The sequence below is a fragment of the Heterodontus francisci genome, chromosome 4 (assembly GCF_036365525.1).
Source record: "Heterodontus francisci isolate sHetFra1 chromosome 4, sHetFra1.hap1, whole genome shotgun sequence".
In the NCBI taxonomy this organism is placed as follows: domain Eukaryota; kingdom Metazoa; phylum Chordata; class Chondrichthyes; order Heterodontiformes; family Heterodontidae; genus Heterodontus; species Heterodontus francisci.
This window is the reverse complement of record NC_090374.1, coordinates 12,832,774-12,849,003: the sequence shown is the minus strand read 5'-3', so window position 1 is coordinate 12,849,003 and position 16,230 is coordinate 12,832,774. Positions and strand designations below refer to the sequence as shown.

The following is a 16,230-nucleotide window of genomic DNA, read 5'->3' as shown; positions in this document are numbered from 1 at the left end:
ACGGCCCTTGGGCCAGAATCCAGCTGACCAAAATATTTCCGTCCACCTGCGGAGGTATTTCAGAGATGAGAAATTTCCCATTAGCTTTTTCTTCCAGACACGCTTTTTAAAAAATTGCGCTGTCAGTTTCACAGCTGACAGCATGAACAGCACTTTCCTAACTTCGGACAGATTCGGGGTTTTCCGGCAGTTTATGACTTTCTTTTAAAAGCCTGAAACCCTAAATTTATCCGAAGTTCAGAAACTGGTGTTTCCCATGTCAGTAGCTGTCAGTTGTGAAACTGTCAGTGTGATGTTTTTAAAAAGAACTGACAAACCACAAACCCAGATGATGTTTCTAGTTGTGCTCTTCAGCTGCTGTGCTGAGTGTTGCCGCTCCCTGCAACTGTCGTGGGTGGGGGGAGTGGGGTGGAAAGAAAGAGATGGCGGGGGGGGCGAGGGGTGGGGAAAGAGAGGCAGAGGGAAAGAGACACCGAGGGGGAACAAAGAGATAGAGGGAGAGGGGGAGAGAGTGTGGGGAGGGCGGCGGAGAGACGGGTGGGGCGGAGAGACGGGTGGGGCGGAGAGACGGGTGGGGCGGAGAGACGGGGCGGAGAGAAGGGGCGGAGAGAGGGGGCGGAGAGAGGGGGCGGAGAGAGGGGGCGGAGAGAGGGGGCGGAGAGAAGGGGCGGAGAGAAGGGGCGGAGAGAAGGGGCGGAGAGAAGGGGCGGAGAGAGGGGGCGGAGAGAGGGGGCGGAGAGAGGGGGCGGAGAGAGGGGGCGGAGAGAGGGGGCGGAGAGAGGGTCAGAGAGAGGGGTCAGAGAGAGGGGTCAGAGAGGGGGCAGAGAGAGGGGGCAGAGAGAGGGGGCAGAGAGAGGGGGCAGAGAGAGGGGGCGGAGAGAGGGGGCAGCGAGAGGGGGCGGCGAGAGGGGGCGGCGGAGAGGGGGCGGCGGAGAGGGGGCGGCGGAGAGGGGGCGGCGGAGAGGGGGCGGCGGAGAGGGGGCGGAGGGCGAGCAGAGGGGGGGGTGGAGAGAGGGGGTGTAGAAAGAAGGGGAGAGAGAGGGGGCGGAGGGGAAGGGACGGAGGGGGGCAGAGAGGTGGGGTGGAGGGAGGTGTTTATAGGCCACCAAACAGTAGTGGCAGTATGGAGATTATAGAAGTATATAGCATGGGTAACAGAGTAATTATGTGTGACTTCATTCTGCACATAGACTGGGTAAACCTAATGAGCACTACTGCTGTGAAGGACGAGTTTCCCTGGAGTGTGTTAGCAATGGTTTTCTAAAGCAGTATGTTGAGGAACCATCTAGAGAACAGGGTATTTTAGATCTAGTATTATGTAATGTGAAAGGGCTAATTAATAATCTTGTTGTAAAAGACCGATGAGTGACCGTAATATGATAGAATTTTACATTATGTTTGAAAGTGAGGTTCAACCTGATGCCAGGGTGTTACATTTGAATGAAGGAAATTATGAGGGTTGAGGGGCAAATTGGCTGAGGTGGATTTGGAAAATACATTAAAAGGTATGACAGTACATAGGCAATGCATAGTCTTCAAAGAATTATTACATAGTTTACAGCAACTATACATTCCTACACTATACTATCCTTCAAGGCACAAAAACCCCAGAAGTAAAGGCAGTCTGTGGATAACAAAGGAAGTTAAGGATTGGATAAGTTTAAAGGAAAAGGCCTATAAAGTTGCCAGAAATAGTAGTAAACCTGAGGATTAGGAGGATTTTGGAATACAGCATTGGAGGACCAAGAAACTGATAAAGAAAGGGAAAATAGAATATGGATGTAAACTAGCAAAAAACATAAAATCAGACTGTAAAAGCTTCTATAGGTACATAAAAAGGAAACATTTGTCTGAGACAAATGTGGGTCCATTACAGGCAGAGTCAGGAGAATTTATAATGGGAAATAGAGAAATGGCAGAGAAGCTAAATGTGTCTGTCTTCACTGAGGAAGATACAAGAAATATCCCAGAATTAGAGATCCAAGGGACTAGGGAGAATGAGGAATTGAAGGAAATTAGTATTAGTAAGAAGGTTGTATTAGTGAAATTAATGGGGCTGGAGGTTGATAAGTCCCCAGGACCTGGTACTCTACATCCCAGAGTGTTGAAAGAGGTAGATCTGGAGATAGTGGATGCATGGACCTAAAAAGCAGGACCTCAGAGGTTGGAATCTCTGGATTACTCCCGGGTGCCATGTGCTATCGAGTATAGGAATAGGAGGATAGGGCAGATGAATGCGTGGCTGAGGAGATGGTGCAGGAGGGAGGCCTTTAGTTTCCTGGGTCACTGAGTCTGTTTCTGGCAAAGGTGGGACCTGTACAAGTTGGACGGGTTGCACCTGAACCGGAACGGGACCAACATCCTTGCTGGGAGGTTTGCCAGTGCTGTTGGGAGGGGTTTAAACTAATTCAGCAGGGGGATGGGATACAGAGTGGAGGTAAAGTAGCGGGTGATGCAGAACCAAATATAGAAGAGAAATTAAGTCAGTCTGGAAGGCAGAGCAAATATAGACCTGTTAAGGCACAAGTGAACAATGCAAGGCTGGATTACATTTATTTTTATGCAAGGAGTCTTACTAATTAGGCAGATGAATTGAGGGCATTGATTAGAACATGGGATTATAATATTATTGCTATCACAGAGACATGGCTGAGGGAGGGGCAGGACTGGCATTTATTGCCCATCCCTAATTGCCCTTGGTAAGGTTAGCTGCCTTCTTGAATACAATTGAGTGACTTGCTCGGCCATTACAGGGGCCGTTAAGAGTGAATCATGTCACATGTCGGCCAGACCAGGTCAGGATGGCAGATTTCCTTCTGTAAAAGACACTGGTGATCCCGATGGGTTTTTACAACAATCTAGCAGTTTCATGGTCGCCATTACTGAGACTAACCTTTTTGTTCCAGGTTTATTTAAATTTTGAATTTAATTCTGCAGCTACCAACGTGGAGCTTATACTCAAAAGCCTCATTATATGCTCAGCTACTCTCTGTAAAATACCAAGGGACTACTGGTCCCAGATGTCAGATAGTCAATAATAAATCCAATTCAGGAGAAAATTCTTTACCCAGAGTGTGGTGAGAATGTGGCATTCGCTACTACAAGGAGTAGTTGAGACGAACAGTATAGATACATTCAAGGGAAAGATAGATAAATACTTGAGAAAGGAATAGAAGGATATGCTGATCAGGTGAGATGAATTCAGATAGGACGAGGTTCATGTGGAGCATAAACACCAGCATAGATCAGTTGTCTAGCTGGCCTGTTTCTGTGCTGTAAATTCTATGTAATTCTCTGCTGACTGTGCCATATGAAATGCAAGTCAGTGTTGTTAGCAACATTAATCTTGTTTTAATCAGAATACAAAGTGATTGGATGACCAAATTCCCAAATTATTTCAGATCAAAGCAGCCTTAGAATCGAGGAGAGCCCCTCAGTGATGTCAGTGAGAAATGATTTGAGAGCACGGCCAATAGGTGGACTGACCTGGGATAATCCTGCGCTGCCGGAACACTTCCCTCAGGCTAAACATTTCCTCGTCAGTCAGGAGGAGATTCACATTATCCTGAAAGAGACAGAGAGAGAGAGAGAGAGAGAGAGACAGACACAGTGTCAGGACGTGGCTGACATTGAGGGTGCTCTTTGCCCTACAGTGAGTTTACCCCACAGAGTGTCGACTGCACAGAAACCACGACAAATGGAGGGTGAAGTGAACAGAGGAAATGCAAAGATATATAAAGGTGAGGGAGGCCATTCAGCCCATCTAGTCCAGCCTTCCATAGGATCATTCAGTTCGATCCATTACAGCATTTTCAGAATGATTTACCTCCACTACCTTAACCCCTCCTCTAAAATCAGACGCGCTCTGCCACTCCATCCCCCACCCCTCCATAATGTGGGTACTTAATGTGCCCCAGAGATGGAATTCATCTCTGTACCTCTGGGAACCATGTTAACCCCGAGTAGACAAAGCCAGCGATAAACACACTAGTTTCAGGCCTCAAGATATTTGAACTCCTGGGCCCCATTCAAATACCATCGTGTGCATGAAGAGGGCACATTGCAGGCAGCCCTTGCCCCTCTGGACTGGAGGAAGGGAGACAGTGGGGTCCTCCAGGGACTGGTATTGGGACCTCTGCTTTTCTTGGTCTATGTTAATGACCTAGATTTGGGTTTGCTGGGCACAATTTCAAAATTCGTACATGAAACAAAACTGGGCCGTACTGTGAACTGTGAGGAGGATAGTGATAAACTTCAAGAGACATAGACAGGCTGGTGGAATGGACAGACAAGTATCCGATGAAATCTAATGCAGAGAAATGTGAAGTGATTCATTTTTGTAGAACGAACGAGGACAGGCAATATAAAATAAAGGGTACAATTCCAAAGGGGATGCAGGAGCAGAGAGACCGGGGGATATATGTGCACAAATCATTGAAGGTGGCAGGGCAGGTTGAGAAAGTGGTTAATAAGACATTAAGATCCTGGGCTTTATAACTAGAGGCATGGAATACATAAGCAAGGAGGTTATGGTTAACCTTTATTAAACATTGGTTCGGCATCAACATTCCAGATACTCTGCTTTAGGAAGGATGTGAAGGCTTTAGAGAGGGTACAAAAAAGATTTATGAGGCTGGTTCTAGGGATGAAAGACTTCAGTTACGTAGATAGACTGGAGAAGCTGGGGCTGTTCTCCTTAGAGAAGGTTGAGAAGACATTTGATAGAATTGTTCAAAATTATGAGGGGTCTGGACAGAGTAGATAGAGAGAAACTGTTCCCATTGGAGGAAGGATCAAGAACCAGAGGACACCGATATGAGGTGATTGGCTAAAGAACCAGGGGCGACATGAGGAAAAACTTTCTTATGTAGTGATTAGAATCTAGAAGTCACTGCCTGGATTGTAGTGGAGGCAGAATCAATCGTGGCTTTCAGAAGAGAATTGGATAATAATCTGAAGAGAAAAAATTTGCAGGGTTACAGGGAAAGGGAATAGTTGAGGTGCTCTTGCGGAGAGCCGGTAAGGACACAACAGACAGAATGGCCCCCTTCTGTGCTGTAACCATTCGGTGACTCTCCCTCACCACCAGCTGACAGGTAAGCCGAGGAGGGGGGCTTCAGGAGGGTCTCTCTGGCGGAAACATCAGGGGATGAGAGACCCTGCAGTAGCACTCAATCCCACGACTATCTGAAACAAAGGAAAGAGTGCTACCCGCAGAGCCACAGAAACTTTTTTTTTAGCAAGGTGGGTTCTTTAAGGACACAGTACATAACCATCTGTGTTCACTGTGGCTCAGTGGTAGCGCTCTCTACTCAGAGTCCAGAAGTTGTGGGTTTAAGTCCCAGTCTAGGCTGATGCCCCCAGCGCAGTACTGATGGAGTGCTGCACTGTCAGATGTGCTGTCTTTTGGATGAGATTTTAAATTGAGGCTCCACCTGCCCTTTTAAAGACCCCACAGTCATTATTTCGAAGAAGAGCAGCGGAGTTCTCCTCAGTGTCCGAGTCAATAGTTACCCCTCAATCAACATCAATCAAAAATAGATAATCACATCATTATCACATTGCTGTATATGGGAGCTTGTTTTGTGCAAATTGGCTGCCATATTTCCCACATTCTAACAGTGACTACACTTTGAAAAGTGTAGTTTGGGACATCCCGAGGTTGTAAAAGGCGCTATATAAATGCAAGTTCTTTCTCTCTTTAGGGAGGATGTTTTGCCACAAGGTCCTCGTTAGACCACATCTGGAGTTCTGTGTACAGTTCTGGGCATTGCACCTTAGAAAGGATATATTGGCCGGAATTTTACGCCCCCCAAACGAGAAGACTGGTGGCGGGGGTGAAAGCAGGCAGCCTTCTTGCGGGCTGGTGGGGGGCCCTCATGATCGGGCACCCTGTCCCTCATGAAGGGCTGTCCCCATAGCCCAACACTCCCCCTGCCCCCCTAACCGCCCCCCAACCGATTGTCCCCAGCAAAACCTTACCTGAGTTCCGTGGCCGTCCTTCTTGTTGGTTCCGATGGCTGGATGTAGTCCCAGCAGTGGCCATTGCTCCCAGTGGCGCTGCGAGGCCCGCTGATTGGCTGGCAGCTCCACTAGGCGGGACTTCCTGCCTCAAGGGGGTGGAAGTCCCACCCAAGACCAATTAAGGGCCTGGGCAGCGAAAACTCCCGGCCTGGCTTCCCAGACCCGGCAGAGGCGGGCTCGCCACTGACTTTTCAGCCAGTGGATGGGGCTCCCGCCCAACAGGAGAAACTCCGGCCAATGACTTTGGAACGGGTACACACAGATTTATCAGAATGTTACCACAGCTCCAGGGATTAGATTATGAGGATCAGTTCCATAAACTAGGCTTGTATTTCCCAGAAAATAGCTGGTTAAGGTGTGATTCAAATGAAGGTTTTAGGATTTTGGAAGGAATTGATAAGGTAGAGAAAGAGAATTTTTTCCGCTGGTGAGTGTTGGGCGGGGGGATGGGTCTAGGACAAGACGAGATAACCTTAAAAAATCAGTCAGACCATTTCGATATTTGGAAACACTTCTTTAGGTAAAAGGTGGTAGAATGCGGAACTCTGTTCCATGAAAAAGCTGCAGCTACTAGGCTAATTTAGAATTTTAAATCGGATCGATAGATTTTTGCTGGAAGGAGTATAAAAGGCTATGGAACCAAGGCAACTGGATGGAGTCCAGATACAGTGCAGCTATGATTTCACTGGATGGTGGAACAGGGTCGATGGGCTGAATGGTCTCCTCCTGTTCCTGTGAGACGCCCCCCCCGCCCTCCCAACTACATTATGTGGCCTGCCTGTCAGGTGGGGACATGGCTCGGATGATACAGGCACAGGCCTTATGTTAATAGGGAGACCTGACCAGCTGAACCTTGAAGGGCGGAGTGAGTGCCTGTAGTCGCCGATGACTTCACTTGCACTGGGATGCACGGACTTTCGGTGCCACGATGTGATCGGACGTTTCTGGAAAGCCAGGGCGCCAGGCAAATACAATCAGGCAGCTCAGGCACATCTCCGCATGTACAGCACAACAGGAGAAAGCTGTCAGAGATAAAGAAATGATGTGGTTGGATGTGCTAACCTGCTCATTGTCCTTGGTGTTGTCACACCTCCTCCAAGGGACAAAAAACAGCTGGGCTTTGAACACCTTTCAAACTGTTTGGTGAAGGACTTGTCTTTTATTCTGGTTTCAAAATATTAATTTTAATTTCACATCCCTCTCTCGCTGTGTGTTTTTTTGGTTATTTTTTCATGGGATGTCGGCGTCGCTGGCAAGGCCAGTGTTTGTTGCCCATCCTTAATTGCCCTCGTCTTTTAAGTGCACTCGCACAACCCCCAAGGCATTAAAGCCCACAGGATTAAAGGAAATGTGGATACAAAATGGATTATCCGACAGAAAGCTGACAGTCGTGTTGGTCGAAATATGTCTTGGGTGTTAGTGCAAAGCACCCATTATATGCCTGGCCCAATATTCGGCAGCTGAATATTGAGTGGGGTCTATAGCAGGCGGCCAAAGCAATGTCGCTGGTTTTTTGGTAATGGCCAAGATGAATTTATACTCCAGTATCTCTGCTTTAGGAAACTACTGCCACATGGCATAAAGATTTCTCAGCAGAGGTTTGCATATATATATAAAACTTAAAAACATATGATGGCAAATGCTGTAAAACTAGTTATTTTTGTGCTAATTTTTTATGGGACTGCTCACTTTGCAAATACGGGGATTAAAATTTGTTTTTCAGACGAGAGGGAAGTCAAAAGTGGAGTTCTCCAGGTATCAGGACCACTGCCCTTTATGATATATTCATGACTTGGTCTTAAGTATACAGGGGATCATTTCAAAATTTGCAGATGACATTTAGTTCGGCAATGTCCTAAACAGTGAAGTGGATAGTAACAGAGTTCAGAAGGACACAGACAGACCAGTAAAATGGGCAGACACACGACAGATGAAATTTGCAGCAGAGAAATGTGAAACGATATATTTTTGAAGGAAGAATGAGGAGAGACAAAAATAAAGTAAATTACACAATGTTAAAGTGGATGCAGGAACACTGAGGGCATATGTAGACAGGTTATTGAATGTGGATGGTAAAATAACGTGGAATCTTTGGCTTTATTTACAGAGGGAGAGCAAAAGGAAGCAAGTCATGCTAAAACTTTATAAAACACTAGTTAGTCCTCAACTGGAGTATTGTGTTCAATTACTAGAATGGTACCAGGGATGAGAGATTTCAGTTATGTGTAGAGACTGGAGAAACTGAGATTATTCTCCTTACAGCAGAGAAGATTAAGAAGAGATTTGATAGAGTAAATCATGAGTAGTTTTGATAGAGTAAATAAGGAGAAAGTGATTCCACCCACAGAAGGTCACAGATCACACAAATTTAAGGTGATTGCCAAACGAACCAGAGACCACATGAGGAAGCGTTATTTTACACAGCAAGTTGATGTGATCTGGAATGCACTGTCTGAAAGCAGATTCAACAGTAACATTCAATACTGAGGAAAGAGCAGAGAGATGGGGTAAACTGAATAGGTCTACAAAAGAGCCAGCACAGGCACAATGGGCCGAATAGCCTCCTTCTTTGATTCTAACACAAACTCAAAGAACAGTTCAACCCAGAACAGCGAGACTGAATAATGGCCCATTCTTCTTGTGTCAACATTAGGGAGGCTAGCGATGCAGATCACAGTCTATCAACCAACATAATGTAAGAGGTTGCTTTATATCTGGAGCTGCTCCATGGGAATGCGATCAGTCTCCACAGGGATTAAGAATTGGTCAGGGTTGGTAGGGATTGGGAAAATGATCAGTGTCTGTAGGATACGGGAATGTGATCCATGTCATAGGGATTGGGAATGTGATCAGTTTCTGTAGGATTTGGGAATGCGATCCGTGTCATAGGAATTGGGAATGTGATCAGTTTCTGTAGGATTTGGGAATGTGATCAGTGTCCATAGGAAATGGGAATATGACCAGTGTCTGTAAGGATTGGAAATGTGATCAGTTTCTGTAGAATATTGAATCATAGAGTTATACAGCACAGAAAAAGGCCCTTCGGCCCATCGTGTCCGTGCTGGCCATCAAGCCTAACTATTCTAATCCCATTTTCCAGCACTTGGCCCATAGCCTTGTATGCTATGGTGTTTCAAGTGCTCATCTAAATACTTTTGAAATGTTTTGAGGGTTCCTGCCTCCACCACCTCTTCACGCAGTGCGTTCCAAATTCCAACCACCCTCTGGGTGAAAAAATGTTTCCTCAAATCCCCTCTAAACCTCCTGCCCCTTACCTTAAATCTATGCCCCCTGGTTATTGACACCTCTGCTAAGAAAAAGTTTCTTCCTATCTAACCTATCAATGCCCCTCATAATTTTGTATACCTCAATCATGTCCCCCCTCAGCCTTCTCTGCTCTAAGGAAAACAACCCTAGCCTTTTCAGTCTCTCTTCATAGCTGAAATGCTCCAGCCCAGGTAACATCCTGGTGAATCTCCTCTGCACCCTCTCCAGTGCAATCACATTCTTCCTATAGTGTGGTGTCCAGAACTGTACACAGTACTCCAGCTGTGGCCTAACTAACGTTTTATACAGCTCCATCATAACCTCCCTGCTCTTATATTCTATGCCTCGGCTAATAAAGGCAAGTATCCCATATGCCTTCCTAACCACCTTATCTACCTGTGCTGCTGCCTTCAGTGATCAATGGACAAGTACACTAAGGTCCCTCTGTACTTCCTAGGGTCCTACCATCCATTGTATATTCCCTTGTCTTGTTAGTCCTCCCAAAATGCATCACCTCACACTACTCAGGATTAAATTCCATTTATCACTGCGCCGCCCATCTTACCAGTCTATCTATATCGTCCTGTACTCTAAGGCTTTCCTCCTCACTATTTACGACACCACCAATTTTCGTGTCATCTGCAAACTTACTGATCATACCTCCTATATTCACGTCTAAATCATTAATGTACACTACAATCAGCAAGGGTCCCAGCACCGATCCCTGTGGTACACCACTGGTCCCAGGCTTCCAATCGCAAAAACAACCCTTGACCATCACCCTCTGCCTCCTGCCACTAAGCCAGTTTTGGATCCAATTTGACAAATTGCCCTGGATCCCATGGCCTCTTACCTTTCTAAACAATCTCCCATGCAGGACCTTATCAAAAGCCTTACTGAAGTCCATGTAGACTACATCAACTGCTTTACCCTCATCTACACATCTAGTCACCTCCTCAGAAAAGTTCAATCAAGTTAGTTAGACACGATCTCCCCCTGACAAAGCCATGCTGACTATCCCTGATTAATCCCCGTCTCTCCAAGTGGAGATTAATCCTGTTACTCAGAATTTTTTCCAATAGTTTCTCTCGCACTGATGCTAGACTCACCAGCCTGTAATTACCTGGTTTATTCCTGCTACCCTTCTTAAATCATGGTACCACATTCGCTGTCCTCCAGTCCTCTGGCACCTCTCCTGTGGCCAGAGAGGATTTGAAAATTTGTGTCAGAGCCCCTGCTATCTCCTCCCTTGCCTCACATAACAGCCTGGGATACATCTCATCTGGGCCTGGTGATTTATCCACTTTTAAGCCCGCTAAAACTGTTAATATCTCCTCCCTTTCAATGCTAATTTGTTGAATTATATTACAATCCCCCTCTCTGATCTCTATACCGTGCTTCTCCAAAGTGAACATATAATGAATCATTTAGAACCTCACCTATGTCCTCCGGCTTCACACACAGATTGTCACTTTGGTCCCTAATGGGCCCTACTCTTTCCCTGCTTATCCTCTTGCCCTTTATATACTTATAAAACGCCTTAGGATTTTCCTTTATCTTGCCCGCCAATGTTTTTTCATGTCCCCTCTTCGCTCTCCTAATTACTTTTTTAAGTACTCCCCTTCGCTTTCTATACTCCTCTAGTGGTACAGTTGTACATAACGTTGGTTAGGCCGCATTTGGAGTACTGTGTGCAGTTCTGGTCGCCGCACTACAGGAAAGATGTGATTAAGCTAGAGAGGGTGCAGAAAAGATTCACAAGGATGTTGCCTGGTTTGGAGGGCTTGAGTTATAAAGAGAGATTGGATAGGCTGGGCCTGTTTTCCCTGGAGAGAAGGAGGCTGAGAGGGGACATGTTAGAGGTATATAAAATTATGAGAGGCATAGATAGGGTAGATAGCCAGAGTCTGTTTCCCATGGTAGGGGTGACCAAAACTAGAGGGCATAGATTTAAGGTGAGAGGGAGGAGGTTTAAAGGGGATCAAAGGGGTAAATTTTTCACACAAAGAATAGTGGGTATCTGGAATGAGCTGCCTGAGGAGGTGGTGGAGGCAGGAACAGTAGCGATATTTAAGAGGCATTTGGACAGGTACTTGAATGAGCAAGGCATACAGGGATATGGAATTAATGTAGGCAGGTAGGATTAATATAGATAAGCATTATGGTCGGCATGGACGCGGTGGGCCGAAGGGCCTGTTTCTGTGCTTTACGACTCTGACTCTAGTGCCTCCGCTGTTTTCAGCACTCTGAATCTGCCATTAGCCTCCTTTTTTTCCCCTATCAATTCCTCTATATCCCTTGACACCCAGGGTTCCCTGGATTTGTTGGTCCTACCCTTCACCTTAACGGAAACATAATGGTCCTGAACTCTCACTATGGGAATGTGATCAGTATCCATAGGGATTGGAAATCTGATCAATTTCTGTAGGATTGGGAATGTGATCAGTGTCTGTTGGGTTTGGGAATGTGATCAGTGTCTGTCAGGATTGGGAATGTGAGCAGTATAGGATATGGGAAAGTGATCAGTGTCTGTCAAGATTGGGAATGTGATCAGTGTCTGTTGGGATTGGGAATGTGATCAGTGTAGGATATGGGAATGTGATCAGTGTCTTTTAGGATTGGGAATGTGATTAGTGTAGGATCTGGGAATGTGATCAGTGTCTATCAGGATTGGGAATGTGATTAGTGTAGGATCTGGGAATGTGTTCAGTGTCTGTCGGGATTGGGAATGTGACCAGTGTTTCCCTGTTATTTAATTGCTGCCTGCTCCAAGATATGATTTCTTTAATTCTCCTTCCAGGTTTTTCCATGAAATTCCCTTTTTTATGCTTCTCTTATTTCTCCAACAGTGGTTTAACTCCCAATTTAAAAAAGCAACAACTGTTTAAATGCAGTGATTAGAGTCTAATTGTTCCAGACAACTGCAGACTAATGTGCATTGCTCAGTGATACCAGAGAGTAGCAGTAATAGGAGTTGCTCTGTGGGAAAGGGAGCTGATGACTTGTACATGAACAGACAGAAAGTGGTGAGAATGAAAAGGGAAAAGACAATGTCAGTGGCTGAAGCAAACTGGAACTCATTGGAGTGACAGGGAATTATCAAGTTCAATAAAACTCCTCAGTGCACAAACAGTGCACCTGATTTCTGTTTATATTACTGTGTCCCACATTAAAAGGACACAAGCTCTCACCATAGCTTACTGGAATGATTAGCACCACGGAGCTTCAAGGGTAATATCCGTCCAGTTTCTTTCACTTGGCCAGGGTGATGACATCCTCTTTGTCGACCTCCAAACCCCAGAATTATCCCTGTTTTATTGCTCAACTCACTCGTCAAACACTCCCAGGACAGGTACAGCACTGGGATTGGCTGGTCAATTTGGAACACTTCCTGCCAGCAATCGGGGAGCAGCTGCACCTGTGTTGCTGCAACTGCAACTGGAGAGGAGAGAGGAGAGGAGACTGGAGTTACTGCAGAGAGGTGACTGTAGAGTGGAGACAGCTGTATTTACTGTGGAACTGTTGCACTTTTTCAAGACTAAGAAGACCTGAGAGTCATTTTGGAGAGGTGGGTGTTGGAGCACCAGAGAACTGTTGGTTGTTTGGACTGTTGGGGGAGAGAGAAGGCACCGGAAGATCCAGGGGTGGGGCTGCCAAATTCTATAGGGAGCCCCTGTACTAGCTCTTGTGTTTATCTGCCATCCTGCACAAAAGGGGCTCCCTCCCCACCCCCAACTGTGTGGCTCAGGACGGCTGGAGCTGCCCGGCTGAAGAAAATCCTTATACAACAACAGAAAAGGGAGAGAACCGGGCGGCTCTAACCGACCCGGGCGAAGAACCCTCCCCTAACTGGAAGATTGAACTGTAGACTCTGCAGGAAGGTGCTCCAACCACCAATTGAAGTGTAACATCCTTGCAGCTGTTCTCTCTCTTCCATCACTCGGCCACCTATCCTCTCCTCTCCTTGTCCTTTTCAGCCCTATCCTCCTTTATTCCCATCCCCTCCTCTCCCATCATATTGTTTGTGTTTAAGAAAACTGTCGTGTGCTTTGTTTCTTGGGGGTGGGCGTAGCTCTGCGACCCCATGGCAAGCCCCTCTTTGCCGGTGGCGGGGCCTTCCCGTTCATATGCTGCTGCGGCTGCTGCAGCTGCACCTGTTGCCCCGTCACCGTTTGCGTTATTAACATCGAAGCATGGGGTCAAGAGCTACGTCCACCCGAACATGACTATCGAGGCATGCGTGAAAGCAATGGCCGAGGTTGTCGGCCCTTCGGCCATTGTTGCAGCCTCTAAAATGTACGGGAAGGCAGTGTTTTTCCTGAAGACCGAGCGGGAGGTGTCCCTGGCTCTGAGCAAGGGGCTCACCGTGGGCGGGACCTTTCTGCCAGTGGACCCCCTGGAGGCCACTGTGCAAAGGCTCATTCTATCCAATGTCCCGCCCTTCATTCCTGGTGAGCTCCTCCTTCCCCACCTGCACCATCTGGGGGAGGTAAAGACGGGGCTCACCCCAGTCCCGCTCGGTCTTCGGGAGAACAGCCTCCGACATGTGTACTCCTTCCGCCGCCAGTTATTCATGCAGCTGGCGCGGGAGGAGGTGACAGAGGGCCACTTTTATGTAGAATTCCAGGGGACGGCCTACCGCGTCTTCTGGACCTTGGATGGGGTGCGGTGCCATGTCTGTAAGGGGGAGGGGCATGTTCGTAAGAACTGCCCCAACCTCCCGGCTGCCAACTCCAACTCGGTGGTCCAGGGTGGCGACGCTGCACCTCCTCCCACCCCCCCTACACCACCACCAGATACCATTCAGTCGGTACCGGAGGCTGTGGTTTTCACGGCCTCCGGCAGGGAGGGGGGTGACCGTCCAAGTGGAAGGAAGGCGCGGAGGAGAAATAAACATCGAGAGGCGCGTCCCCTGGACACCGTGACACTACCTGAGCCTGAGCTCAGCCCAAGGCCCGATCTCGGGAAGTCAACTTGCCCCAGGGCTGGGCTCAGGCCCAGGCCCAGGGTGAATAAAAAAAAGGGGAGTGTGGAGGTGGAGGCCTCTGATGATATGGAGGTCTCTGAGCCTCCGCACACAACTGGGAAAAAGAGGAGAAGGCACCCCTCCACAAAGGTAACAAGGGGCCCTGAGGCGCAGGGCCCATCTGTTGGAGGGGAGCTGTCTCCTGTTTCGGGTCCCCAGGTTTCCCCTACCGCCACCACCAAGGCTGTAAAGTCCGGGCAGGAGAACTCTATTCCTCAGGATGGAGGGGAGGGGAAGGCCCCGGTACTTGAGGCCCCTCCTGAAGGAGTAAGTGGGGCCCTGCATGTGGTGGGGGAGCCTGGGGACGCAGCCCATTCTGCCAATGCTACTGGGTCGGGTGCCCTGAATGAAGGGGAGGGCGAGGCCCCAGAGGGTCGGGCATCCCAGCCGGAGTCCACCACCAACCAGGAGACACCCGACCCAGTTATAACTGAGAATGCTGCCCCATCTGCTGGGCCTGTGGGTGCTGGCGGAGCGGGAGATAGCCTCCTCCCTCCGCCTCCAGTCTCGGCTCCGGCTGGTTTCCCGGAGTCCGGAACTTCTGTCTCCCCTGGACCACTCATTGGCCTGGGGACAGAGGTGGAGGGGGGTCCTGAACCGCTGAACCCAGAGAGGACTCCTCCGCCATCGATCCTGGGGGTGGGATCGTGACTGAGGCGGGACCAGCTGGCGCGGCCGGGACATCCGCCCCACAGTGTGTGGTAGATGTGTCGGCCGCTGGCGGTGACAACCCGGAGGAGGATGGGGATTCGGTGCGGGGCACGGAGGATGATCTTGATTCCATCACTGGTGGTGGAGTCCCTCGTGCCTCCCACCGAATCTCCTCTCATCCCCACGGCGGAACTCCGGGATTTCCTCGCGGCTTGCAGGGGTTGCCGCAATAAAGTTCAGCTGGCCCTCGACCGTTGGTCGAATCTGGCGCTCATCATACAGTCCGTCCGTGCCGCCCTTAAGATAGCGGGCAAGCGTGCGGACGTGAAACTGGTTGAGAGGCGCCGTTTTAATGTGTTCCTCAATGGGTTGCTGGGGGAGTGGAGGGCCAGGTGCACTTCCACTCCCTCCTCACAGTGAGGTGTTTGTGACGGGTTTTAAGTACCTTTGACATGAAGATAACCATAGCCAGCCTCAACATCAACGGCAGCAGAGGGGCTCACCGCAGATTTCACAATCTCTCAGTCCTTAGGGAAGGGAGATACGCGGTGAGCTTTCTGCAGGAAACCCACACCGTTCCGGGAGACGAAGCCACCTGGCTCCTGGAGTGGCAGGGTGGGGTCTACATGAGTCACCTCACCCCTATTTCTAGTGGGGTGGCTATCTTGTTGGCCCCGACTTTTCAGCCGGAGATCTTGGAGGTCAAGGAGCTAGTGCCGGGCCGCTTGCTCCACCTCGCCGTTCGCCTGGGTAGCGTGCCGCTCCACTTTGTGAACGTGTACGCGCCCAGGCCCGGCGCGTTGCAAGCGCGCTTCTTTGAAGAAGTGTCCGCTCTCTTGAGCTCCATCGATAGCGGCGAGTGCATCATCCTCGGGGGGGATTTTAACTGCACCCTCGAGGTGGGGGATCGCTCCGGTCCCCAGCGCGGCCAAGCGTCGGTGGAGAAGTTGAGGGGACTGATCAGCTCCCTTAACTTGGTGGACGTCTGGCGGAATCTCCATCCCGACTCCAGCGCCTTCACGTGGAGGTCTGGAGGAGGGGGGTCGCGAATCGACCGCCTCTACATTTCGCAGGCGTACGTCTCCCGCGTTTCGGCGGCCCCCATGCGGCTGGTGCCGTGCTCAGACCACCGCCTGGTGTGGGCGGAGTTCACTCCACTCCGCACGCAGGCGGGGTCCGCGTACTGGCACTTTAACAACCGGCTGCTGGAGGACGTGCGATTTAGGGACTCGTTCTGTCGATTCTGGGCCGACTGGAGAAGG

The 16,230-nt window shown here is 49.0% G+C and overlaps 1 protein-coding gene across 2 annotated transcripts in view; it reads right to left on the bottom strand.

Annotated features, from left to right (window-relative positions):
• The window catches only part of phf24 (PHD finger protein 24), a 73,842-nt gene that overhangs the window by 19,780 nt on the left and 37,832 nt on the right, over nucleotides 1-16,230 (bottom strand). For both annotated transcript variants that reach the window (XM_068028760.1, XM_068028759.1), the window contains exon 3: nucleotides 3,487-3,565. In XM_068028760.1, coding sequence (XP_067884861.1) covers nucleotides 3,487-3,565 — 79 coding nt within the window. The remainder of the gene's footprint in view (nucleotides 1-3,486; nucleotides 3,566-16,230) is intronic.